Source organism: Sinohyriopsis cumingii, chromosome 1 (genome assembly GCF_028554795.1).
Source record: "Sinohyriopsis cumingii isolate HCF-2022 chromosome 1, ASM2855479v2, whole genome shotgun sequence".
Classification (NCBI taxonomy): Eukaryota; Metazoa; Mollusca; class Bivalvia; order Unionida; family Unionidae; genus Sinohyriopsis; species Sinohyriopsis cumingii.
Genome location: NC_142961.1, coordinates 97041850 through 97065880, shown reverse-complemented (window position 1 = coordinate 97065880; position 24031 = coordinate 97041850). Strand labels below are relative to the sequence as shown.

Below are 24031 nucleotides of genomic sequence, written 5' to 3'. Positions count from 1 at the left end.
GAAAGCCTGCCAGTAGCTTCTCGTGGGTCGGTGGTTCTTTCCGGGGTTTTCCGGGTTCTTCCTCCACCATTAATACTGGCCGCCATGTATAGCCTATCGTGCTGAAAAATGGCGTTAAACCCCACAACAACAACAACAAAATCAAATAAAAAAGTTAAAACAAAATAACCAGAATACCCTTGTAACCTCTTAAGATCTAATCGTTATTTTTTTTATTCTTCAATTGTGAAAACAACAGTGCTCCAGTTGGTGGAACTCGTGTGTGTATAAACAGCTGATCAAAATAATGTACAAACATGCATGTACAACATACATACTCAAAACTGTTAACATTGGACTTGAATTCAACATACATGAACAAATTTTACTGGTTGTTGATATGAATAAAAAATATTCATCTTCACTTGGCTTTAGTGTAAAGAAAAGTCACTTGGAGGTTGAAACTGCTAGTTCAGTTCATGGGGGGGATATGCTACAGAGTAATATATATCTTAACAAGCTATGCCTGTATGTTATCTGTGCACTTCATTGTGATGGAAATTTCAGCATAAAGCAACCTTCAATACAAAAATCATTCTTACCAAGGTAATGGCACTTTAGCACTTGATGCTGACCTCTGACCCATTGATGTGGGTGCTAAGTGTTAGTGTTTCGTAAGCAAAAGTCATTAAAACCTCAAGCACCAACAAGTAACTCCACCGCAACAAATTTTCAGCACATTTATAAAATAACGAAGCCGTGTTTATTATTCTTGCAAGTCCCATAAAGTTTTATGGGGTATATGAACATGATTTAGTTGACAGAATAAACAAAGCTAGTACAATTGGGTAGACCTCCCAGTACAATTTGCTAGACCTTCCAGTACAATTAGCTAGAGCTGCAAGTACAATTAGCTAGACAGTCCAGTATATTTAGCTGGACCTGCCAGTACAATTAGACCTGCTAATGCAATTATAGCTAGATCTGCCAGGACAATTAACTGGACTTCCCAGTACAATTTGTTAGACCTGCTAGTACAATTAGCTAGACCTTCCCGTACAATAAGCTAGACCTGCCAGTACAATTAGCTAGACCTTCCAGTACAATAAGCTAGACAGTACAATAAGCTAGACTTGCCAGTACAATAAACTAGACCTGCCAGTACTATTTGATAGTCCTTCCAGTACAATAAGCTAGACCTGCTGGTACAATTAGACCCTGTTAGTACAATTAGCTATACCTGCCAGGACAATTAACTAAACCTGCCAGTATAATGATCCCCTTCACTATAAGTTAATACGAGTTAAAATCTTTTTTTATTATACCACTAATATGTGGAGAAATGGCTGAAATATAAAGCTGTTTGGCTTTTTGGTGCTACATGTCATTTTAAAGATTCAATCGAATCAAAAGCTTTAAATCTAAGTTTCTGTAATGTAATATACCCTAATGAGAACCAAGCTCAAAAGGTCATTGGTTTGTATTAGGTGCTTTGGTACCCTCAGCTAATCCATAACTACTAACATGTCAAGAGTCTTCAAGGTTGAATAAGTTAAAAAAATACAAATATTTTAGAATTCACTTATTTAGCACTGATATTATCTGTGACAACATAAGATGCAATTGTTAAAGATATAAGAAAGATGTTAAACTTCTCATATATTGTTTTCAATGCTGACCAAACCTTAGGTAAACATACCCCATATAATAAGGTAGATAAATTCCATTTCACTAACATTTCTGTACAAAATTTTCTATCAACACATCCTTGGCAAAACACTGAACAAGTAGAACCACCAATACTATCCTCAAACTCCAAAACAAGGCTGTTATGTAGTTTTTTTTTTTCTTTAGGCTGCAAAACTAAGAGCCCCATGAATAATCTCAGTGATATCTATTTCATACTCTTCATGCATTGGTGACTTCCAAGCGGAATTTTACACATTAAAAATTAATCAGAACAAAATCTAATAAGACTGAAATGACATATCATTTATAAAATAAACCAAAATTGTAAATAAGGTGATATTAGGGGGAGTTATTTTTGCACTGGTCTTGTTCACAAAGACTTTAATTTGCCACATAATGACCAACAATTAATTTTGTAACTGTTGTATCTTTGTACCTTCCGACTTGATGAAAACAACACGAGGCCCTGACCTGTGTATTGTTAAATTCTGGAACATGGTCATATGCTGTGTATGTAATGAGGTATATATAATGCTATCATACAAGCATTGAAATGGTGAAGTAAGTGCCTCAAATAAGTAAATATCAATTGATGGGGCCCAATCTGAGCAGTTGTAATAAGCTATTATTTCTCAATCATTGTCTCACTGCAAAATAAACCTATTCACTTGTAAGGAATGTTTGTTGGGTTAGTTGTGAGATGAAGTGAATCCAACTTACATGTCAAATTTTAAAACCTCAACATAATTTCTATTAATTATATCTGAGGATGACACATCTCTTGGACCCAAAAATTATCTTCCAACATTTTCTTCATCAACACTGATTTACTCCATGCTAAAAGTCTACCACCACCATACTATCAACATTTATACAGCTAAATACAAAGTGTAGGAATTGTAAATGGTTAATTTTTCACATGTTAAAATGTGTTATTAGTGGTATGAATAACAATAGTCAATTTGTTGACTTGTATACACATCTGATAAATGCATTCACAGTTAAAAGCAGTTTTTGTTTAACTTTTCATATACAAGTTATTTAAATCTATAAAATGTAAATAATTTCTTACCCAAATAAATATCACAATCAAACAGTTGTTTGGCACAAGATGTCTTTAATATGTGTCATTTTCTCCAAATGGATCAATAAACTACAGGATTCTCAGTTTCACATGGATCCAGTCCCATGCTAGCTTAGAAATGTAGAATAGGCACTATGCACTATCCTCTAATTATAACAAATTCACACAGATCCTTGGAGTTCATTCTGCTGAGGCTGTATTGTATAATGAAGACATCTACCTTGTACTGTTAATTCATGTAATTTTGTGGGATTAAATTTTCTTGCTTCTGTGAAATTTTAAATGGTACTTTAACTTGTGGAAAGAGGAAGAAGTTTTATTGTTTCCACAGAAAGATCTTGTGTTTGTTGGATATTTAAATTTGTGTTTTGTAGCAATCATTAAATCTCCCCTTATGGCAAGGGATTGTCTCCCATATTCTGTTAGTCTTACAACACAGTATTATGTATATTGTGTAATAGATCTTTGTCCATAATTGTGACTAGGAGATTGGGCCTACCTGATTGATGTTCTTTTTTTAAAAAACATATTACAGAGCTAATTTTTGTCTATGATTGTAGGTTATATTTTAAGATTATTATCTGATGGTAAACATGTTTACTTGGATTTGAGTTCAGGACATTAGTTTCACCCTCAGGAATTCCTGGTCTATCCGATGTTTGTCATGTTCTTTACTAAACATTTTGCAATAGACCTGATCTTGTTGACAACTGAGAACTGTTCTAGAAATAAACTTCTGTCCTGCATCCTGGTCCTTTTATTGTGTCTTTGGACTTTTATATTAAGGTTGTTTATGTTAGAATTACTTATTCCTGCTTTAACATCTGACTAGTAGAATCAGTTTTATAGTTGTGTTCAGCTTTATTTTAGAGGATTTATTTATTTATTCATTTGAATTAAAGAGTACTCAATAATTCTTGGACTAAATTACTCTTTTGGGACTATTGTGAATTCTTTTAAAGACATTTTGGATCATATCATTATGATACATCAAGACTGTTAGAACATCAACACTATTTCAGGCTACTGGTACATCAGCACATTCAAGATTGGAATTCAATTGAAACATCACTGGAATTCATTTGGAATACTCAAAACTTTTGGACTTGTGAAATAACTTTTTGGGCTATATGGGATTTAACTCACAATAGTACTATTTAAATTTTCACTTTGTATTATAGGGGAAAAAGAATTTGTTGAATTTTACTAAACTTGTTTGTTTTCATTCTTTACCATGACTTAGATTAAAGCCAGAGTTTTAACATTATCTAGCTGATGGAGTGTTTTCTAAGTATAAAAGACTTTAAATAAATATAAAAATGTGTAATTATGTAAAAAATTTAAAACAAACTTTTTTTAAAATCAAAACTATTCTGAGATAACATAAAAATAAAAATTTCATGTTTTCAGTATGTATTGTTTAGCAAAATACCTGATGTGGGAGCTGATAAGAAGGGAATCAAGCCATATAATTCTAAAAGAATCCACAAGTGTACGGTACACATTCACTAATGCAAACAATTTGATAAAATATGGGATTGCATCAAGGTGCTTCTGTTTAGAACTAAACAGAATAAAAAAAGATTTATATAAAAAATAGAATCCAGAGCATACAAAATGTTATGTAATCTATCTACAATTAGTCCTAGAGATTTTGTTTCAGAATTCTTCCATGATCTCAGTAAAATGCACTACAGTAAAAACAAAAGCTCTGACTAACATTCACTTTTCAACATGAATTCCGTTTTAAGACTTAATAATCTTTAACTTGTGCAAACTTTATAATATTCATTCACCTAATACTTTACGGACAGTTGTTGGCAAGATACTGTTTCCTATACCATATATACTCACTTATAAATTGAGTCAAACTGCAAACAACAAAGATCCAGATCTGCTGTAGCATACTGTGCCTGCAGATCTGGGTCAGTTTTATTTGTTATACTGATTAGTCCTAACATTCTGCACAGACCCAGATAAGCCACTGCAAATTGTGCTGGGTGATCTGGGTCTGTGCAGTTTGACTCTTCTTATATGGGAGTATATAAGGTACTTACCAATGTGATGGGATTATTTGATGATAGGTATTTATCTAAGTGCATAGGAATAAAATGCATGCAAACCCATACATTCCTTTTCCTGGCTGATGGGTTGTAGATTGCATGGATCAACATACATTTTTAAACCCTAATGCAAAAATATCCAGTTTTTCCAAAAGTCACAAGCTATCATCTTTAAAGAACAGATTTTCCTGTTCCAAGTAGGTTTGTTATGAACAGGTTCCAATTAAAGTTACATGGTCCTACATGATGTGAACCTTCTTGTACATTTGCCCTACTCATTACTGTAGAACAAAGAAGGGGAAATATATTGCAAATTCACTATTTTTCATGAGGGTACACATTTTCATGGATTTTTAGTTGACGCAAAACCATGAATTTAAAGATCCCAAAAAGCAACGATCCTTATGAGGAAGAAATAGAACCTTTCCCCAATCAATGAATTGTGTCATATACAACTGTCAACTACACTGATCAAGATCCGCCATCTCATAATGTGCAAGATCCAGGTCTATGTGGATTGTTAAGGATTGTCAGTAGAACAAGCAACACAGACCCTGATTTGCCAGCACATGTGATGGCAGACAAGGGTCAATGTTGTTTGTTGTTGGAACTGACTTATAGGCATGTATATACAGTGCTAATATAAATGCCATTTTCTGTTAGACAATGAAAATTGTTTACACCAAAACTAAATAAATCCTTGGCCACTGCAAATTAAATGGCCACAAATGTATCATATTCTCAAATAATTCAAACTACAAGTATTAACAGGGCTGTAAAAATTGAGTAGTCACCAAACAGTGACATTGGGAAATCACTTACTTTATTAGCTGCAAATAAAAACATGTTTACAGTAATCAGCATAATATTATGTGATGAAACATGCAGCAACAAAACTGGATTGCAAGGTTCTCTAAAATTTGTCAGCCTCATCATGTGAAAATAACAAAACCATTGCACCCAATAACAGACACAATATCATTAGCAAAATAAATAAAATTAAACATCAGAATAAATACTTTTGGCAATAAAGACATCTATACCCATAGAATTCAAACTGAAGACTAAAGTGGCTAATCTCTTTTTATGAAGTGTCAGTATATCATTAAAAGAAGGCATGCTAAGTGGGATGATGTACTGACTGACAGTATTAAGTCAGTTCATATATAATTCAATATTTAATGAGTACAATTTGTTTCAAATGAATGAGTTTCAACTAAGTTTATTTAAATTCTAACCCAATCAAATATGGTCCTTAATTAGAATTCTCTTAGCTATACTACTTTCTTCTTACTAAATAAATACTGTTAAATAATAATTAAATAACCCTTTTCAAAAGTCTCTAGAACAATGTAACCCTACTAATATGCTCAAATTTAATCTTACATACATATTCTAAAATACAGTATGATAATTATAAAAATCCAGAAATTACATTGCATATATTCATTACATGAATTACAATCTGCACCAACTTGACTACATTAAGAGCTAATCCATTTAAATTGGGGGGGGGGGCACTTTTTGTTTATTTAGGAGAATCACCAACAGATAAAAACTAAAATTATGCACAAAAAAAAAACCTTAAAGAATTCAAACCTCACCCTGATAAAATGAGTGTTTCCCCTCCCTTAGGTAGATTTGAATGGAATAGCTCAAATGAGCTTAGAGTTGCAGTTCATGATTTATTAACCACAACAGAACTGGCACAATCAAAAACATAATCTTAACAAAACTAGTCTGGAGGCTACTGAATATAAGTCAAGTCCCACAGCAAACTGCACAGACTCAAATCTGCAACTGCATAATATGCTAGCAGATCTGGATCTGTGCAGTTTATTAGGAGTAATCAGTAGAACAAACAACACAGACCCTGATCTGCAGGCATATTTTTCTATGGCAGATCAGGGTCTTTGTTGTTTGTAGTTAGACTTGACCTGTACACGAGTACTGACAGTAATCTAGAATTAAACATAGTTGAAAGAAATGATGCTTGTTTTTAAACCAAACATGGGTTATGGGGTGATAAAATATATCCCAAGTCATCAAATGGTAGATGTTTAAAAATCCCCTCTCCCTCCCTGCCTCGCTGTGTTGAGTTCAAGACTATCCCTGTTGATGTATCTCAACATATTAACAATAAATGAGTGACAAAATTAAGTACTTAACCAGGCTGACATGCACTAGGTTGGTGAAGCAATTACTATATACAAAATTTCCATGCCATCATCCCAAAAATTATACAAAACAAAATATATGAATTAAGTGCTAACATCACTAACCTAGACAGTATATATTTTCTGCTATGTAACCAATTGTCTTGGTGAAATGTTTTCAAGGACAAAAATGATGCTATTATACAAATCTCAGCCTTAAATGATGATACTGTACTGTAGAAACTACTATTCTATGACAGACATTGGTTTTGTTAATTAAATCCCCTTCATTCAAACATACTGATCCATACATAATACTCATAACAGCAAACAGTATCGACAGGTCTGACAATGGATTATGCACTGGCAGATCAATGTTCAAAATGTTTGTTTAAAATCACACAGTGAATAAACAACATAGATTCTCACTGATCAGAATATTCCACATCCATATTTATTGATAGAAATTGTTCACGCATAATGCCAAAATGGATAATCTTTTCCTACCACATACTGTGTATTGCTACTCTGACTTGTTTTCACAAAGTCATCGTATGCATCAAGTCCTGCTGTCTGCAATATTTCTGTTGATTTAAATGCAGGACTTGAGTTATCTGTGTTGTAACATTTTTTGAGTCTTCAATGGATACTTATCCTTGTATTGTTTTATATGTATCAGTTGGGCATCATTTTGTTTACCCAGGACTGTGAGAAAAATTATTAAACTGGTGTATAGATATAGGTTATAATTAGTGGGCTGTAACTCATTCCTGCCATAGAATTATGACCCTTGGGTGGAATTTCGCTATTTCATGGTAATACATATCATCAATACATATCATCAATTATATTAATATGCAAATTGCTGTTTAAAGTTTGACCCACAGTGTACATGAAAACATACATTTTTTAAACTGAACACTCATCCACAACATAAAATGTCCTGAGCTTTTCAAAAGTAAAAAATGAGATTGAAATAGGCCTAAGTAAGCTACTTTCAGTTTGGAAATGAAGGACAATTTGACAAAGCCTCTATGATATCAGTTAGAATATGACAGGTGTACAGCCTAATGAAAACGGTGCTAAATATAGAATCTTAAACAACAGCTATAAAAAACAATATTTTCTCCAACCCAAGTACCTAAATGATGCTTTTAAGAGTCAAATGATAAATAAAAGAAAGTACTAATGTAGTAATACTGAATTCATTTGCATTTCACTTGAATCTCACTTGGATTATAAAGCACTTACTTATGAGGTCAGATGTTTGATTCCTGGTATTACAAGACACAAAGGTCAGTTGTTGTCTAGTCCATTATTTTCTCTTTACATATCTTGTTCACATACCTTAAAATCAGTCTATATATCATTAAGATCTGATGAGACAACTAGTTATGATGTTAGAATTTTTAAACGTAAAAAGAAATGAACATTTATTTTAAAAAAATCTTTGTGACATTCACTTTATATAAGTATAAAATCAAACTTTGTGACACCAGTTAGTCCACACTTCATGATATATTGTAAAATAAAGTGAACAGTGTCTTTGCATAGAGTATTTGATGAAGGAAAAGTTACTGTAAATGCATAACTTCATGAAATGTTGGTCTCTCTCTGCATCTGTCTCTAGAAAAGAAGTGACATTTCTGTACTTGAGTTCCCAAGATTTGTAAGTGGGATGTCCATCACTGCCCTAACTTCAAGCCATATTGTTCCTTCACACTCCTTTAATACATAGCTCTCATGCAGACTAGACAAAACTTCAACTGGCGATATGTCCAACAGCAGTCATAAATCAGGGAAGCGGTTTGGATCTTCACGGTAATTGCGTGGAACAGTAAAAAGTTTACCTGGCAAGTCTGTTCGCCACTCAAAAAAGTTGAAGGTAATTTTGGCAGTCACAGTTGGGAATACTGGGATTTCTATAAAAGAAAATAACTACTTTTTATGTTAATACAAGATGCATACATACATCATAACCAATAACACATGCAAAATAAAACAAGAAACCCAACTGGGCCTGATACTGCTCACCTGGGTAATTGATATTTCAGAGGGGAAGAAAAGTCTGAAGCACATAGTTGCTATACTGACTAACTATATATATATATATATAAATAATGTTACCATTAAGATCACTACCCAATAGAACTGTGCTGTCTTAGTTTTTAAGACGCTGAACTCATGACCAGAAGGTTGCAGGTTTGATTCCAACCATATGATCAGTCTGGCTTTTATGCGTATCTCACTGAAAATACGATTTGAGGATGCATTTATTTATTAATTTTTTTAAATTAATTTTTAAGTGGTTTTTATTCAGTTTTGTTTTGTTGTATTGTCTCTTCAATCGTGTCCATGTCTGCAGTCTGTGCCACATCACTGATTTTAACATTCCCAACATCCGGTTGTTAAACAAAGAAAATTGTCACTGATAAGAAATTTTCAGCATGAAACTGATGATGAAAATGGAAAGTCTAAAAATAGAAAGCAGCATTTTCTACCAGTCTATAATACTCTGTGGTCATGCCATAAACCATCATCTAAAGGCGAACTTAGACTTTTCCTGTGCACATGGTGGAAGGAATGACGGTTCACGGCACAAGGAATCAGAAAATCATGCGAAATTGGAATCATTAGTGAAGGGAAATAGAAATGTTTTGTCAATGATGAAGGGAAAGCAAGTCAGTGATCAACACATATTTCAAAGGCAAATAACACGTGCTGAAGCGATTCTATGTGAGTTGATCATAAATATGAATTTGTCATTGAGCACAGCTGACAAGTTAACAGAAGCAATGAAAAATATGTTCCCAGATTCCAAAATTGCACAAGGTATTTAGAAGCAATTCATTACTGTAAATGTTAATAAAGCTGATACCAGATTTTATGAAATAAATAAGATTGCCTTCACCTATCTAGATGAACTTTTTTTCTGAGAGGATGGGTGGTGGTAACAATTTATGTCATAATGTTTTGTATTATGTCTTCCTTAACCATGTAAAATGTAGAGATTTGGCTTTATTTTAAATGTTATGGATATGTATGAAGCTGTGAGAAAACAGATTTTCTAGAGAAAGTAACAGAGGTAAATAACAGAAAGAATTTGGGTGTGTGGAAGTATTCTTTTGTGGTTTTTATCACTATAATATAAACATGTTTAAGTCAGTGGTCAATATCTGCTGATTTTGCCTAGAACACAGAGTTGCCTGAATATCAGCATCTTTACAAACTAGGAGTTATTTACAGAATATTGTAGAATCACTATGTTGTGCAATACTATATAATGGTAATTATAGTGTATTTATAGTGTCTACTATTTGTGCCCTGTTTCACAGGTGATGTGTGCTGTGTTAAGATGCTAGAAACACTGAATGAAAGTACTGACTGCCTTCTAAAATACTGACAGGCACTGCTTAAAATACTGACAAGAAAATGTATGGGTAAACAGGTCTGTGGTTGTGAGGTAACCATTTTAATTCCTTGAGTCAGAGTGACCTTGAACTCTGACCTTTTAACTCCAAAATGAATAAGGTTCTTTCTTACACCTAGTGCAATGAACTAGAGTTTTGAACATTTTTTGAACCCGTAAATCAGAAGGGTTCCTCCCAAATGAAAGCAATCCACAGTTTAGTAATTGTAGATGGTTAAGAACAGGAACTATTGTGCTGAAACTAATTTTCTTCTTTCATTGTCCTGACCTCTGACTTTTTGACCCTAAAACTGAAAGGGTTCATCTTTATCACAAGTAGCTATCTGCCAAGTTTGGTAACAGTCAATGATGGATAACTTGAGGTACTGAGTGAAAACGAAATTGGGAACAATAAGACAGAGATGGATGGATAACATTATGTACTCTACATTATGGCAGGCATGTAACAAAGACAAATACCACACAATCGTCTGCTACGTGTATAAGCTGAAGTTTGCCTAATATGAGATCATACTCATAATTAGCATTTACTTACCTATTTTCACAGGGAATCCTGGAGGAAGTTTGTTCATCATAAATTCCCTCAATTTCTGAAACTGTTTAAAGGGAGCAATCACTTCCAAAACATCCAGTAACCTGTAAAACACATTGTATCATTTACACAAGTGCGTGATTGGGGTTTTCTTAGACAGTTACTGCAAGTACCAAATTAGCCTTTTTTTAAATTAGTACTCTACTGCCCTATCACCATTCACTGCTGTCCTCAAATTACATTATACACTTTCTGATTATTCTTTCCTTCTTGCTCTTAACATTAATTCTTGCTTTTTACCATCAAATAATGGTCTATTTCTATCATAACTATTAATAATGTATTTGAATTATTTCATATATCTGCCAAATAAAGTTAACGTTTCTTAAATAAAGTAAGAACATTCCAGTACCCTCTAGTTAAAACTGCCACTTGGTTTGTTAATTTTCTGCACTAAGGTTTTAATTAAGGATAAGAAAATTTTGATAAATACTAAAAACAAATCTAAAATAATGTGACAACAGACCAAAAAAATCACATACATTAATCTTTATAACTTTATTTAAACTTGGTAAACAGTATGTATGTATTTATGTATGTCTGTATGTGTATGTATGTTATGTGTATGTATGTATGCATTGCCAATCAAAAGTAAAGTTCTAACAACATAAAAATGAACTAAACAAAAAAACTTAAGGACAATAAACTCTTCTAAATGAATGCAAACATGAAGCACCTCGACAAAACAGACCAAAGGGAAAGAGGTTAAAATTCTGTATAATGTATATAAAATAAAGGTACAAAATATAAAAACCTTAAAATACTGGGTCAAAATGTCATACAAAACACATTCCTAAAAAGGTCCAGCATAAAACTGTAGATTGTACAGATTTCAAAATCAGAAAGCATGACACAAAAACTTGCTTCTTAGCAGGCATGACAAATTTTATGTCACAAAACCATGGAGAATGATGAAGGCTTCATAAAACTATTTGTATATGTTTTGTTTGTTGTTTTCACATTTAAATTAAAATCTTTTGGATACCTTATTCATATTTTTCTATTTTTCCATAAAAAAATTTAACAAGGTATTTACAGTGGTTCCTTGACTTATGGGTGTCCCAACTAATGATTTTTTTGAGATACAAGCCGTCTCTCGGCCGACTTTTTGCTTTGAGTTGAGAGCTAAAATTCGGGTTATGAGCCAGCTTCAGATACCTCACCGCTAGTTGGCGCAGCGAACGCCACAGTGAACGTCGCAACATCTGCGAAGCATCCCATGTCTCACTCGTTCACTTTAAGTGGTAAGCTCACAGTGGATGTTGTTGTTGTTGCTGTTGTGGGGTTTAACGCCATTTTTCAGCACGATAGGCTATACATGGCGGCCAGTATTAATGGTGGAGGAAGAACCTGGAAAACCCCGGAAAGAACCACCGACCCACGAGAAGCTCACAGTGGAAGCATCAGTGTTGTGCTCGCATTTGTGCTTGCAGTTATTTTGCAAAACTTCATTTTTCCAACCATGGATTCAAAGAAAGTGAGTGCGAAGGACAGTGCTGAGAAGAAGAAGCGGATGATGTGCACTGAATTAAAGAAAGAAATTATCGAAAAACATGACCAAGGTGTGTGTGTAGTCGACTTGGCGAAGCAGTACGAGCGTAGCACTTCTACGTTCTGCACCATACTGAAGCAAAAGGAGTCGATAAAGGCTATAACGCCAGCCAAGGGCGTTAAAATAATCTCTAAACAGTGGACATCTATCCATGAAAATATGGAGAAGCTGCTGATGGTGTGGTTGACGGAGGCTATAATCTGCGAGAAGGCACGAGCTATTTACGCTGATTTGCTGCAGCAGACCCCAGGCGCTTTGACGGACGAGGCATGGGGCGAGCTGTTTAAAGCCAGTCGGGGCTGGTTCGAGAATTTTAAAAAGAGGACCGGCATTCACTCCGTTGTCAGGCATGGTGAGGCAGCGAGTGCGGATATGAAGGCAGCTGAGGATTACCTCAAAACTTTTGCTGGAATTATAGCAGTAGAAGGATACATCCCCCAGCAAGTCTTCAACTGTGACGAGACAGGACTCTTCTGGAAGAAGATGCCAAGGAGGACTTACATAACGGCAGAGGAGAAGAGGATGCCAGGCCACAAACCCATGATGGATAGGCTAACCCTCGCACTGCGCCAATGCGAGCGGCGACTGCAAGATTAAGCCGCTGCTCGTTTATCATTTGGAAAACCCCTGAGCCTTTAAGTCACATAAGATTCTGAAAGAAAAACTGCAGGTTACGTGGAGGGCAAACCCGAGGGCGTGGGTCACCAGGCAGTTCTTTGTGGAGTGGGTGAATTTGGTCTTTGGTCCTGACGTTATGAAATATCTCCAGGAAAATAACCTACCCCTGCATGCCCTTCTCATCCTGGACAATGCAGCTGCTCACCCACCTAACCTCGAAGATGACATCCTCGAAGAGTTCAAGTTTATAAAGGTTCTCTACCTTCCACCCAACACCACCCCAATCCTGCAGCCCATGGACCAGCAGGTGATTTCTAATTTCAAGAAGCTCATCACCAAGCACCTGTTCTGCTGCTGCTTTGAGGTGACAGAGAGCACAAACCTCACCCTTCGAGAGTTTTGGAAGGACCACTATAACATCGTGATATGCCTCAGAATTATCAATATGGCCTGGCAGGGTGTTACAAAAGAGGACCTTGACCTCTGCGTGGAAGAAGCTGTGGCCTGAGGTTGTGTCTGAAACGGACTTTGAAAGACTTGAACCCGAAGCGGCAGGGGTGGAGGAGATTGTATCCCTCGGCAAGTCCATGGGCCTGGACATGGATGAAGGTGACATCAACGAGCTCATCAAGGAGCACTCCAAGGAACTGACAACGGAGAAGCTAAAGGAGCTACAGACGCAGCAGCACATGGAGGTTTTGCAGGAAATAGGTGATGCGGAGGAGGTTATCTCTACAAGTGAGATGAAGGAAATGTTGGGAATGTGGGAGAAACTTTCAGACTTTATTCAAAAGAAACACCCAGAAAAAGTTGCAACTGGGCGTGCGACAGCGCTATTTAATGACACTTGCCTAACTCATTTCAGAAACATTCTGAAACAGAGGATGAAACAGACCTCATTGGACAGGTTTTTATCGAAAATCCCTGCAGATGAAAGTGAGGAAAGCGCGGCAAAATGGGGAAAAATCAGCGAATAAGATTCAGTTATTCACTTCAGCCTTTCTCCTCCACCTCCGTCAGCATCTTCAAGTCGTCTGATCTCCAAGGTAAATGCTGTACATTATACTTAATAAAACCAGTTTATTGCAGTACATTCTATTGTATTGTGTTTTAAACAATATTCATTATTTATAAGTACGTTTTTCTTATTTAAAAACATGTAACAAAAAAATTGCAGTGTTTTTTTGGGATCCGGAATGGATTAATGGCATTTCAATTCATTTCAATGGGGAAAATTGATTTGACATAAGAGTAATTTGAGTTACGAGCTCCGTCATGGAACGAATTAAACTCGTAAGTCAAGGAACCACTGTACTTGCAAACACAAGCACCCTAACCAAAAGGATTACAACCTGTAGCTGTCGCTATACAGAATGCTTGAAGGACTGATGATGAAACAATTGGATGCAAAAGCCTTGCAAAGAACTATGTCATGACAGCTAATCAGGCTTGTATGGGCACGATTTGAATCTGTGTCCACTGCTTGTGAGTCTATGCCATGGGTGAGCAAAATACAGTTCATGGGCTAGTTTTATCAGTTAATTTACATCATAGTTTATTGCTTAAAAAATCACTCATCTGGCCTGCACTCTGGAGGAAGTTGCCAGTGCATGGTCTAAGTCAATGGTCAAACCACCATGTGCAGGAATGAATTATTACAGCAATATGCTGCTCATTATGATGCACCAAACATGAGTTCCAAATGGACCTGAGATTACTGAGCTGGCTGACATCCGCTTAACAGACAAATGCAAGAGAAAATGGTCAAGATTTGTTGGGTCAGCAGGATCCTTCCTGCAGACATTTCTTCCAGCGCTGTCGACTGCATAGATTATGAAAACATTTCTTTCAAAGTTTTTCTATTTTTGGTGTCTTCATTAATATTTAATGGCACATCAGCATCATTTGCCTGAAAGTAAAATGTTACAATGACAGGATGCTTTCTGTCAAAGTGGTCAAATTTTGTTAAGCAGTTTTTGGGAGATAATATGTAATGGGCTGAACGGCAAATGAACACAATACTGTCTGTGTAGTGCTGAAGAAAAGCAAAGAAACAAAAAATGCAAAATCATTGTCAACATCCCTAGGATGACAAAGCCTTCCATCCAAAAAGAAAAAGATATCTTGGCATCCGTCCGTCTACGAGAGACGATGGCATAGCTTCAAAGTACGCTTTTGCTTATCCTTCTTTTTAGCTCTCTTTTCAGCTTGCTTTATTCTTCTCTTTTCCTCTGCGTTTTGAACTCCCTGCCTGACAGCTAGACGCCAGCTGGAACGGTTGTTTGCACAGCTCTCCCAGTCGTTGACATTGATGTTTGCTGTCTTCATATCCTTCTTGCAAACATCTTTGTAGCGCAGATGTGGTCGTCCAGTTGGTCGTGCACCTTCTGCTAACTCCCCATATAACAGGTCCTTGGGAATGCGACCTGGGTCCATTCTCTTGACATGGCCGAGCCAGCGAAGGCGCCTCTCGCTGAGTATGGAGAACATGCTGTTCATGTTGGCGCGTTCTAGAACCTCTGTGTTGGGTACTTTGTCCTGCCACTGGATGTGCAGAATGCGCCGCAGACATCTCAGGTGGAAGCTGTTGAGTTTCCTCTCGTGTCTTGCATAGGTGGTCCATGTTTCGCTGCTGTAGAGAAGTGAGCTGAGCACGCACGCTTGGTAGACACACAGTTTGGTCTTCTCTGTGAGGTTGGGGTTGTTCCAGACCCTCTGGTTAAGTCTGGCCATCACTGCTGCCGCCTTGGCAATCCTGCCGCCCACCTCAGAATCAATGGAGAGTGAGCTGGAGATGTTAGACCCGAGGTATGTGAAGTTCTCGACAACTTCCAAATTGTACCCATCGATGGAGACAGAGGGAGGGGAGTCTGTGTCCTGTGCCATGACATTTGTTTTCTTCAAACTGATGGTCAGTCCAAATTCCTTACATGCATGGGAGAGGCAGCATACCAGCTGCTGAAGTCCATCTTCCGTGTGTGATGTCAAGGCTGCATCGTCAGCAAAGAGCAATTCACGGATGAGTACCTCTGTGACTTTAGTCTTAGCACGGAGACGGGCGATGTTGAACAGCTTGCCGTCAGCCCTGGTATGGATGTACACTCCCTCGCTGCAGTCCTTGAATGCGTACTGGAGAAGCATGGAGAATAAGATGGCAAAGAGCGTCGGTGCAAGGACACAGCCTTGTTTGACTCCGCTAACGACTGGGAATGCTTCAATTGTTGCGCCATTGAAGCACACTGTGCTGTGCATGTTCTCGTGGAACGACATAATGACAGCAAGCAGATGTGGGGGGCAGCCGATCTTCTGCAGAAGTCTGAAGAGTCCACTCCGACTAACCATGTCAAACGCCTTCGTCAGGTCTATGAAGGCAACGTAGAGGGGCATCCGCTGCTCGCGACACTTCTCCTGCAGCTGACGTAGTGAGAAGATCATGTCTACAGTTGACCTGCTGGCTCGAAATCCACACTGGGATTCTGGGTAGACGCGGGAGGCTAGGATCTGCAAGCGTGCCAAGGCAACACGGGCGAAGGCCTTTCCGACGATGCTGAGGAGGGAGATGCCCCGATAGTTGTTGCAGTCGCTACGGTCTCCTTTGTTTTTGTACAAAGTGACGATGTTGGCATCTCGCATGTCCTGTGGGATGTATCCCTGTTCCCAGCAAAGGCAGAGGAGTGTGTGTAGGGGCTGGAGCAGTGCTGGTTTTCCGCTCTTGATGACTTCAGGCGGAATGCCGTCGCTTCTGGGAGCCTTCCCACAGGCAAGGCAATCGATGGCTTTTCCGAGCTCTTCCAGGGTGGGCTGTGTGTCTAGCTCCTCCATGACAGGCAGGTCTGGAATGGCGTCCAGGGCAGTTCCAGTGACATTATTTTGGGTTGCATATAGCTCGAGATAGTGCTCAACCCATCGCTGCAGTCCTTTCCCCTGATCTTTTATGACTTCGCCCGTCTTGGACTTGAGGGGGGCGGTCTTGTAGCTGGGGGGGCCTGTCGCTTGTTTGATACCCTCATACATTCCTCTTGTATCCCCGGTGTCAGCAGCTGTCTGTATACTGTTGCAAAGGTTCAGCCAGTAGGTGTTGGCACAGCGGCGGGCGGTCTTCTGGGCGTTATTCCTTGCAATCCTGAGGGCTTGTAGTGTTCTGGGGCTAGGTGCAGCCTTGTATGCCAGGAGGGCTTTCCTCTTTGCCTCAGTCACGGGCTCCATCTCCTCCCAGTTTGCCTCATACCAGTCGACATTCTTTCGCTCCCTCTTCCCGTAAGCTGTGATGGCTGAATTGTACACAGAGTCACGGATATGGGACCACTTGGAATCAATGGTGTCATCAGGTGTCACTTTGGTGAGGGCTTCCTTCAGTTTGCTGATGAACTGCTGTGTTTTCTCTGGGTTGCTTGCACAGCAGGTGTTGATACGTGGGTGACCCTTCTTCTTGGCGTGGTGCAGCTTCTTGGGTAATATTCGCACCTTGCTGGCCACGAGGGAATGGTCCGTGTCACAATCGGCACTGTGGTAGCTGCGGGTAAGAAGGACACTGGCCAGTTCTGCACGCCTGGTGATGACGAGGTCAAGCTGGTGCCAGTGGCGTGAACGTGGGTGTCTCCACGACACCTGGTGGATCTCCTTGCATTTGAAGAAAGTGTTTGTCACACATAGGCTGTGGGAGCAGCACATCTCCAGCAGTCGCTGACCATTCTCGTTGATCTTGCCCCTTCCGTAAAAGCCGAGACAGGTGGACCAGGCCTCATGGTCAGCTCCCACTCTAGCATTGAAGTCTCCTAGTAAGTAAAGGCTTTCATTGTTGGGGATACTGGATATTGCCTGATCCAGAGCCTCATAAAACATGTCTTTCTCCTCGTAGGTGGAGTAGAGGGTTGGAGCGTACACACTGAAGATGTTGACCGGGCCTAAGGATATTGACAGCCGGAGGACAAGGATTCTCTCAGTACCTGATGATGGAGGTTCAATGAAGGCGATTAGCGTGTTCTTGACGGCAAAGCCTACACCATGCTGCCTAGGTTCATCCAAGGGCTTCCCCTGCCAAAAGAATGTGTAATTGGCTTCCCTGATGGTGCCGCTGTCAGCCAGTCGGGTCTCCTGGAGGCAGGCAATGTCGATGTTCAGTCGGGAGAGTTCTCTGTCAATGATGGCAGTCTTCCGTGCATCGTCGATCTGCTGTAGGTCAGTGGTCAATCCAGGACACATGGTCCTGATGTTCCAGGTTGCAAAACGAAGAGTTGGAGTCTTTTTATTTCTTCTTTTAGTCTTTCCTGGTGCAGAGTTTTGTGGCCCACTTGTCGAGATGGTTCTCTAAGCTCCACGCACCCAGTGAAGCAGGCAGGCCATGGCGGGCAGCACCTTACTGACTGGGGGCTGCCCAGCTTGAGGCGGGCGGTAGCTGTCCAGTGAGACCTGATGATCTCTCCCACCGTCAGATGTAACCCCTGGCGCCAAGCTCTACGCCAATCGAGCTTTGACTTAGAACCGGTAAACTGCTACTTCTCGTGTTGTGCCGACGCCGTACGACGACGCTGGAGTGTCCTCTCCAGTGGAGCTATGAAGCCTGGGCAGGGTGGTATGGAGAATCAGCTGTTGCCCATGCAGCAGATCCCCCCTCTCCACGCAGCTGGTGTGCCCAAGGGAACGACGAATGCCGATACAGCTTGGCACCAACGGCGTCGCAGGAGTTGCCGGAATGACGTTGAAGTCAATGTCATACCGCCTTAGGGACTCTATCTCCAGATTTTCTGCCAGGTTTACTCCCTTAGCCTTTCCCATGAGTGGGTATAGCCACAAGGCAGCAGAGGTTTGGAATTGGAGTTTTCCTTCTCCTAGATGAGCTACCATCCAAGGTTTACGAGTCCCATCTACCCGAAGCAACTGGTTTTAAGGCGCCAGTGGGCCGCCTTCACCCCTTCTCCTGTTAGTAGAAAACATGGTCTGCCGGGCTTCAAATCTAAGCCACTCGCGAAGGCCAGGAGCTGGATTTTAGTTGACAGAGGCAGTAAGAGACGCAGGCCGTATGGGGCATTTTGGAGGATTGGGGCGCTTGTCTCCCACTCCCACCCCGGGCAATGTCAACCTGTAGTGCTGAAGAAAAGCAAAGAAACAAAAAATGCAAAATCATTGTCAACATCCCTAGGATGACAAAGCCTTCCATCCAAAAAGAAAAAGATAAAAGGTACACATATTGCAAAAATTCCTGAAAATATGCATACAAAACAAAGATAAAGGCAAAAAGGCAAAAATAATTCAAATAGTATTTTCTAGACAAACCACACTTTTTAAAAAATTCAAAAAAGACCCAATTGGAAGATTATCATTATGTGATGATCTCACAACAAACAAGTTTCCTCCCCTTAGTCTTATGGCAAGTAGGAAGGCACATCAGGACAATTCTATGTCACCAAGCCTACATGAGAATTTTTCGGGGCCCCAAGTGGCAGAGTGGTCTAAAGCGCTCACCGTTATGGATCACTGCCATCTCACCTCTGTCTATATGAGTTTCAATCTTGGATTCGGCTAATGTGGTTATGTGAGAAAGCTTGCCAGTAGCTTCTCGTGGGTCGGTGGTTCTTTCCGGGGTTCTTCCTCCACCATTAATACTGGCCGTCATGTATAGCATATCTTGTGTTGAAAAATGGCGTTAAACCCTACAACAACAACAACAACAACATGAGAAGTTTTCAAGATAAAGCTGTTTTTATGTTTTTTGTGATGGCAGTCATATAAGCTGGAAGATCAGCATTATTTGTACAAATTCTAAAGCCCTTAATACCAGGATGCTACCTGTCAAATTAGTCAAATTCTGTTTTGTGCTTTTGGTTTTTAAATAGGAGTTGTTTAAGATATTTTTTTTAAATGGTGGCTATATCTGTTGGCAACATGACAATGATTAACACAGACTAGTAAAGCAATCGTGCTAGGAACCTTTCTGCCAAATTTAATCAAATTCCACTAAGCAGTTTCTGATAAGTCATTCAAAGGATTTTCTAGTTTCAGTAATGGTGAAGATAAATTTCAAAGGCTTTTGATACCTGGATGCTTTCAGTTAAATTCTGTTGAGTAGTTCTTGAAAAGACGTCTGTTTAAAGTTTTTATGTTTTTCTCAGTAACAGCAGCCATATTTGATGCTGGATCAGCATCATTTGCATAAAAAGAAGTCATTTAAGCATGAGAAATTGGTCTCACTATCTCAATTACTCTTCCTGAGATGCAACTACACGAGCGCATGTGAAATAAGGTAAAAAATACTGAGTACAACAAATAAATGACTGAAAATATATAAGTCACTGAAGCATGGACAAGTAATTTTTCCATCAATCCATACAAACACTAATTTTCATGAGTGTAAGTGAAATTGGGTCTAAGATAATCAGGGTGTAATGAATAACTGAAAATACTTAAATCACTCAAAATTGTGAAATATGTCATAGAAAACTAGTTTTGGTATGGCCAAGTTACTCTTCCACAGATGCATAACAGCTTTCATACTTGTAGGTACAATGGTGTGCAAGATATTGAAAGTACAACAAACAAATAAATGAAAATAAACATAACTAAAGTAAACACATTTTGGTTCCAGTGACATACTTTTATGGGATATTGCCAAGTTGCTCTTGTAGAGATACATTCACATACCAAGTTTCATCAGTGCATGTGAAATACGTCCAAGATATTAAGGACTTATTTAATAAAAGGTAAAAAAATATGTCATTTCAGTGTGCCAATTAGGTCAGAGTGACATATTTCTGTTATGACCTAGTTGCTCTTTATGAGATGCAATAAAGTACTAATTTTCATTAGTGTAGGTGAAATAGTGTTTAACATATTGAGGGCGTAATGAATGAATGGCTAAAATACTTCACTGGTTAGTGTATAATAATAACCAGTGAAAATTACAACATTTACCCTAGCAGCAGAGAGGGTGAACAGACCAAAATAAAGCTTCCTATGGAGGGTAAAAAGATATAAGCGTCAATAACACTAAAGTAGGGTGGGTAAATAGATCAAAATTTCAGACCAAAATAAAGCTTCCTATGACAGGTGAAAAAATACAAGTGTCACAGAGGCCTCTAATCGGGTTATTTTTGTATGTGTCAAATATATTTATTGGGGTCATCATCATGTGGGATAAAAAAAATGTAGTATAATGAAATCATTATTATATCAATAATAATGCTAACCATGGAATCTCGCACAGCTAAATTAGGTTGACAATGACTAGAGGCAATTAAGAAATATCTTCCTGTCCGTGATTCTGTCAAGCAAAAATTACAAGAACATCAGGAATCTTAGGTAGAATTTACAGAAAATGCAGAACAGTTATTTAAACCAATTATTGAACCAACAAAGACAATCATTACAGCAACTGAGGCAGCTCAAAAAGCTCTTGAGACATTACCTGGCCGTCTTCAAGCAGCTCAACCACCGCCCCAGCAACCTCTTCAACCACAACCTCCTCCAAAAGTTGAGACTAACATTACAGATAAATTTATGATTGAAGGTATTGCTGCCATCAAGGATCAAACCCAATTACTTAATATTGCCACGTTTGGATATCGTCATTGAGATAGGTACGTAAAACCTGAATAAGTTAACACTCTGAAATCTGCCAATTGGTTTGGGATGTATATCGCATTGCTACTAATACTCCACAGATTAGATCTGAGAGAGATGTTAATCAGCTTAGAATTTTTAAATAGGCAGTAGATGAGTATATTGAACAAGTAAAACAAGAAAGGAGACTAAGAGAAGAAGAAATGAAGATGCAATTTGAAAAAGCTGGACAAAAAAGGAAATTAGCCTTGAAAAAAACAGACAAAACAACTCTACCACCACTCTCGCAACCTCCTCAACCATTGCCACTGCCAAAGGTTAAAACTAATTTTATGGATAAATTTATGCCTTGAAGGTATTAGCGCTATCAGGGATCTGGACCAAACAGTGGGTATTGTCACATATGGATACGATAAAAGAAAGAGATATTTAAAACCCAAACATGTTAAAAATATGAAACATGACAATTGGATTTCAGATGTATATCTCATTGCTAATATTCAGCAGGTCAAAGTTAATAATGAAAATTTTGTTAAATTCAAACAGAAAGTAAACAAGTATAAAAAACGAAAGGAATCATATAAAACATCAAGGGAAAAGAAGAATTGTATGATGCAAGTCCTGCCTCCCCAGATGACATTGGAAGTGGTCTTGCTACTCGAGGAAGTGGCTTTGATAAACGTTGTCCCAATAATGTTCTCTCCAATGTTGAACAACTTGAAATTCTGACTGGCAGAAGATGAGTGGTAATAATTCCACAGAAATCATTAATGAAGCAGTTGCTATTTGTCAGAGATTATTTACAGGCGGCATCATGGACATTAATGTTTATCAGTCCCTCATTCATGAAATCGTTGATGATTATCACAGTGAATGAGGGTATGCAATTAGATCAGTAACAAGAAAATAAGATGATTATACATAATGCTCAATGTGGACCTGTAATGGTCAGGGTTATAAGTTCACAATTACCAACATACAAAGTGATCTATGGAGATGTTGTTCAGGGTTTATGTAGAAGGATAGCCCGAAAAGCAATACTGATTGCAAAGCAACAGGGAATGAAAGCTATTGGTGTTATTTGTGTATTAGGTATTGGTGCTGTTGGTGATGTTGCTGGTAAAGCATTCTCAGCAATCAAAGACAGACTAGCATGATTAACACGCAGACCAAAGCCAGTAAAATTACCCAGCACTGAAATTATGCCTGCAAATATCAGCAAAATAATAAATCAAGCAGCAAATCAAAACCTAGTCGAGTTAGCTGGTGTAACACTGTCAAAAAAAGAAGAAAAAATTAGTTGCTAGTCTAATAGCAGGAAGTGGTCATCTTGTTAGATAATAATGAATATAAATAATGTTTAAACATGTATCTGATCCAGCCTTTGACATAGATGCACCAGTTCTCAAGGATGAATCAATGCACAATTATCAATACTATTCTTATGACACATGAGTACCAAATCAGCATGCACAAATCGAACTGCAAGTTCAGGACACAAGTAGATATTCTTACCCACTGAAGTATTTATTGAAGAAGAAGGTGAAATTTTAAAAACAGATGATACTCAATATGGAGCTGATGTTTGAGTTGGTTTTGTTAATAATGGCATTATGGCATTATTCAACAGTGCTATACATATGACTGATGAAAGAAACATTGAAATATGCCAAAATGACGTCAACGTTGCCACAACCATACTGGGTCTAGCAAGATATTCCGATGATTATTCAAGATTAGCTGGTCCATTCATGATGTTTGCCAAATACACTTCTGACTATGCTGACAACAGGCAGTATAATATAAGATGACTAACAAACAATGCTGATGCCACTGATGCTGATGTGTGGCAGGTGATTCATGGTGCTAATCCAGAATTCAACTTAGGATTCACAGCACGTTGATCAATGATGAAGGATGGAAGCAGAAGATTTTCATGTGCAATTCCACTGTCACACATCTTTGGATTTTGCAGGAATGTCAGAAAGGTTATTTTTGGAGCCAAGCACACAGCTGTAGTTGTAAGAAAGGCTACCAGTGATGATACAATCTGGTGCCCTATCGGTGATGCAGGAAAAGTAATGCTGAGAAAACTTTCATTGTGGATGCCAACAAAGATACCATCACTGACTGAAGAACAACAGTTGCTCACTTTTATGGACTCGGTGGTAAATCAACATTATCATGGTTGATGATGACTACAGTTAGTGTTCAAAGTAACAATAATGGTTTATTCACATGGCGGATAGCATCGCAGCAAGGTGTCTCTGCACAGTGACATATTTGTTGCTTTCCAAAATACTGAACAAGTA

At 38.3% G+C, this 24031-nt stretch overlaps 2 protein-coding genes across 8 annotated transcripts in view; one reads left to right on the top strand and one right to left on the bottom strand.

Moving 5' to 3' along the window:
- The window catches only part of LOC149807395 (uncharacterized), a 100121-nt gene that overhangs the window by 30618 nt on the left and 45472 nt on the right, over positions 1-24031 (top strand). The gene's annotated exons all lie outside the window — the stretch shown is intronic.
- Positions 180-24031, bottom strand: part of LOC149807394 (ankyrin repeat domain-containing protein 13C-like) — a 113886-nt gene continuing 90034 nt past the window's right edge. For both annotated transcript variants that reach the window (XM_089966224.1, XM_089966232.1), the window contains 2 exons: positions 10937-11037; positions 180-8893 (listed from right to left, as the gene is read on the bottom strand). In XM_089966224.1, coding sequence (XP_089822350.1) covers positions 8760-8893; positions 10937-11037 — 235 coding nt within the window. In that variant the 3' untranslated portion in view covers positions 180-8759. The remainder of the gene's footprint in view (positions 8894-10936; positions 11038-24031) is intronic.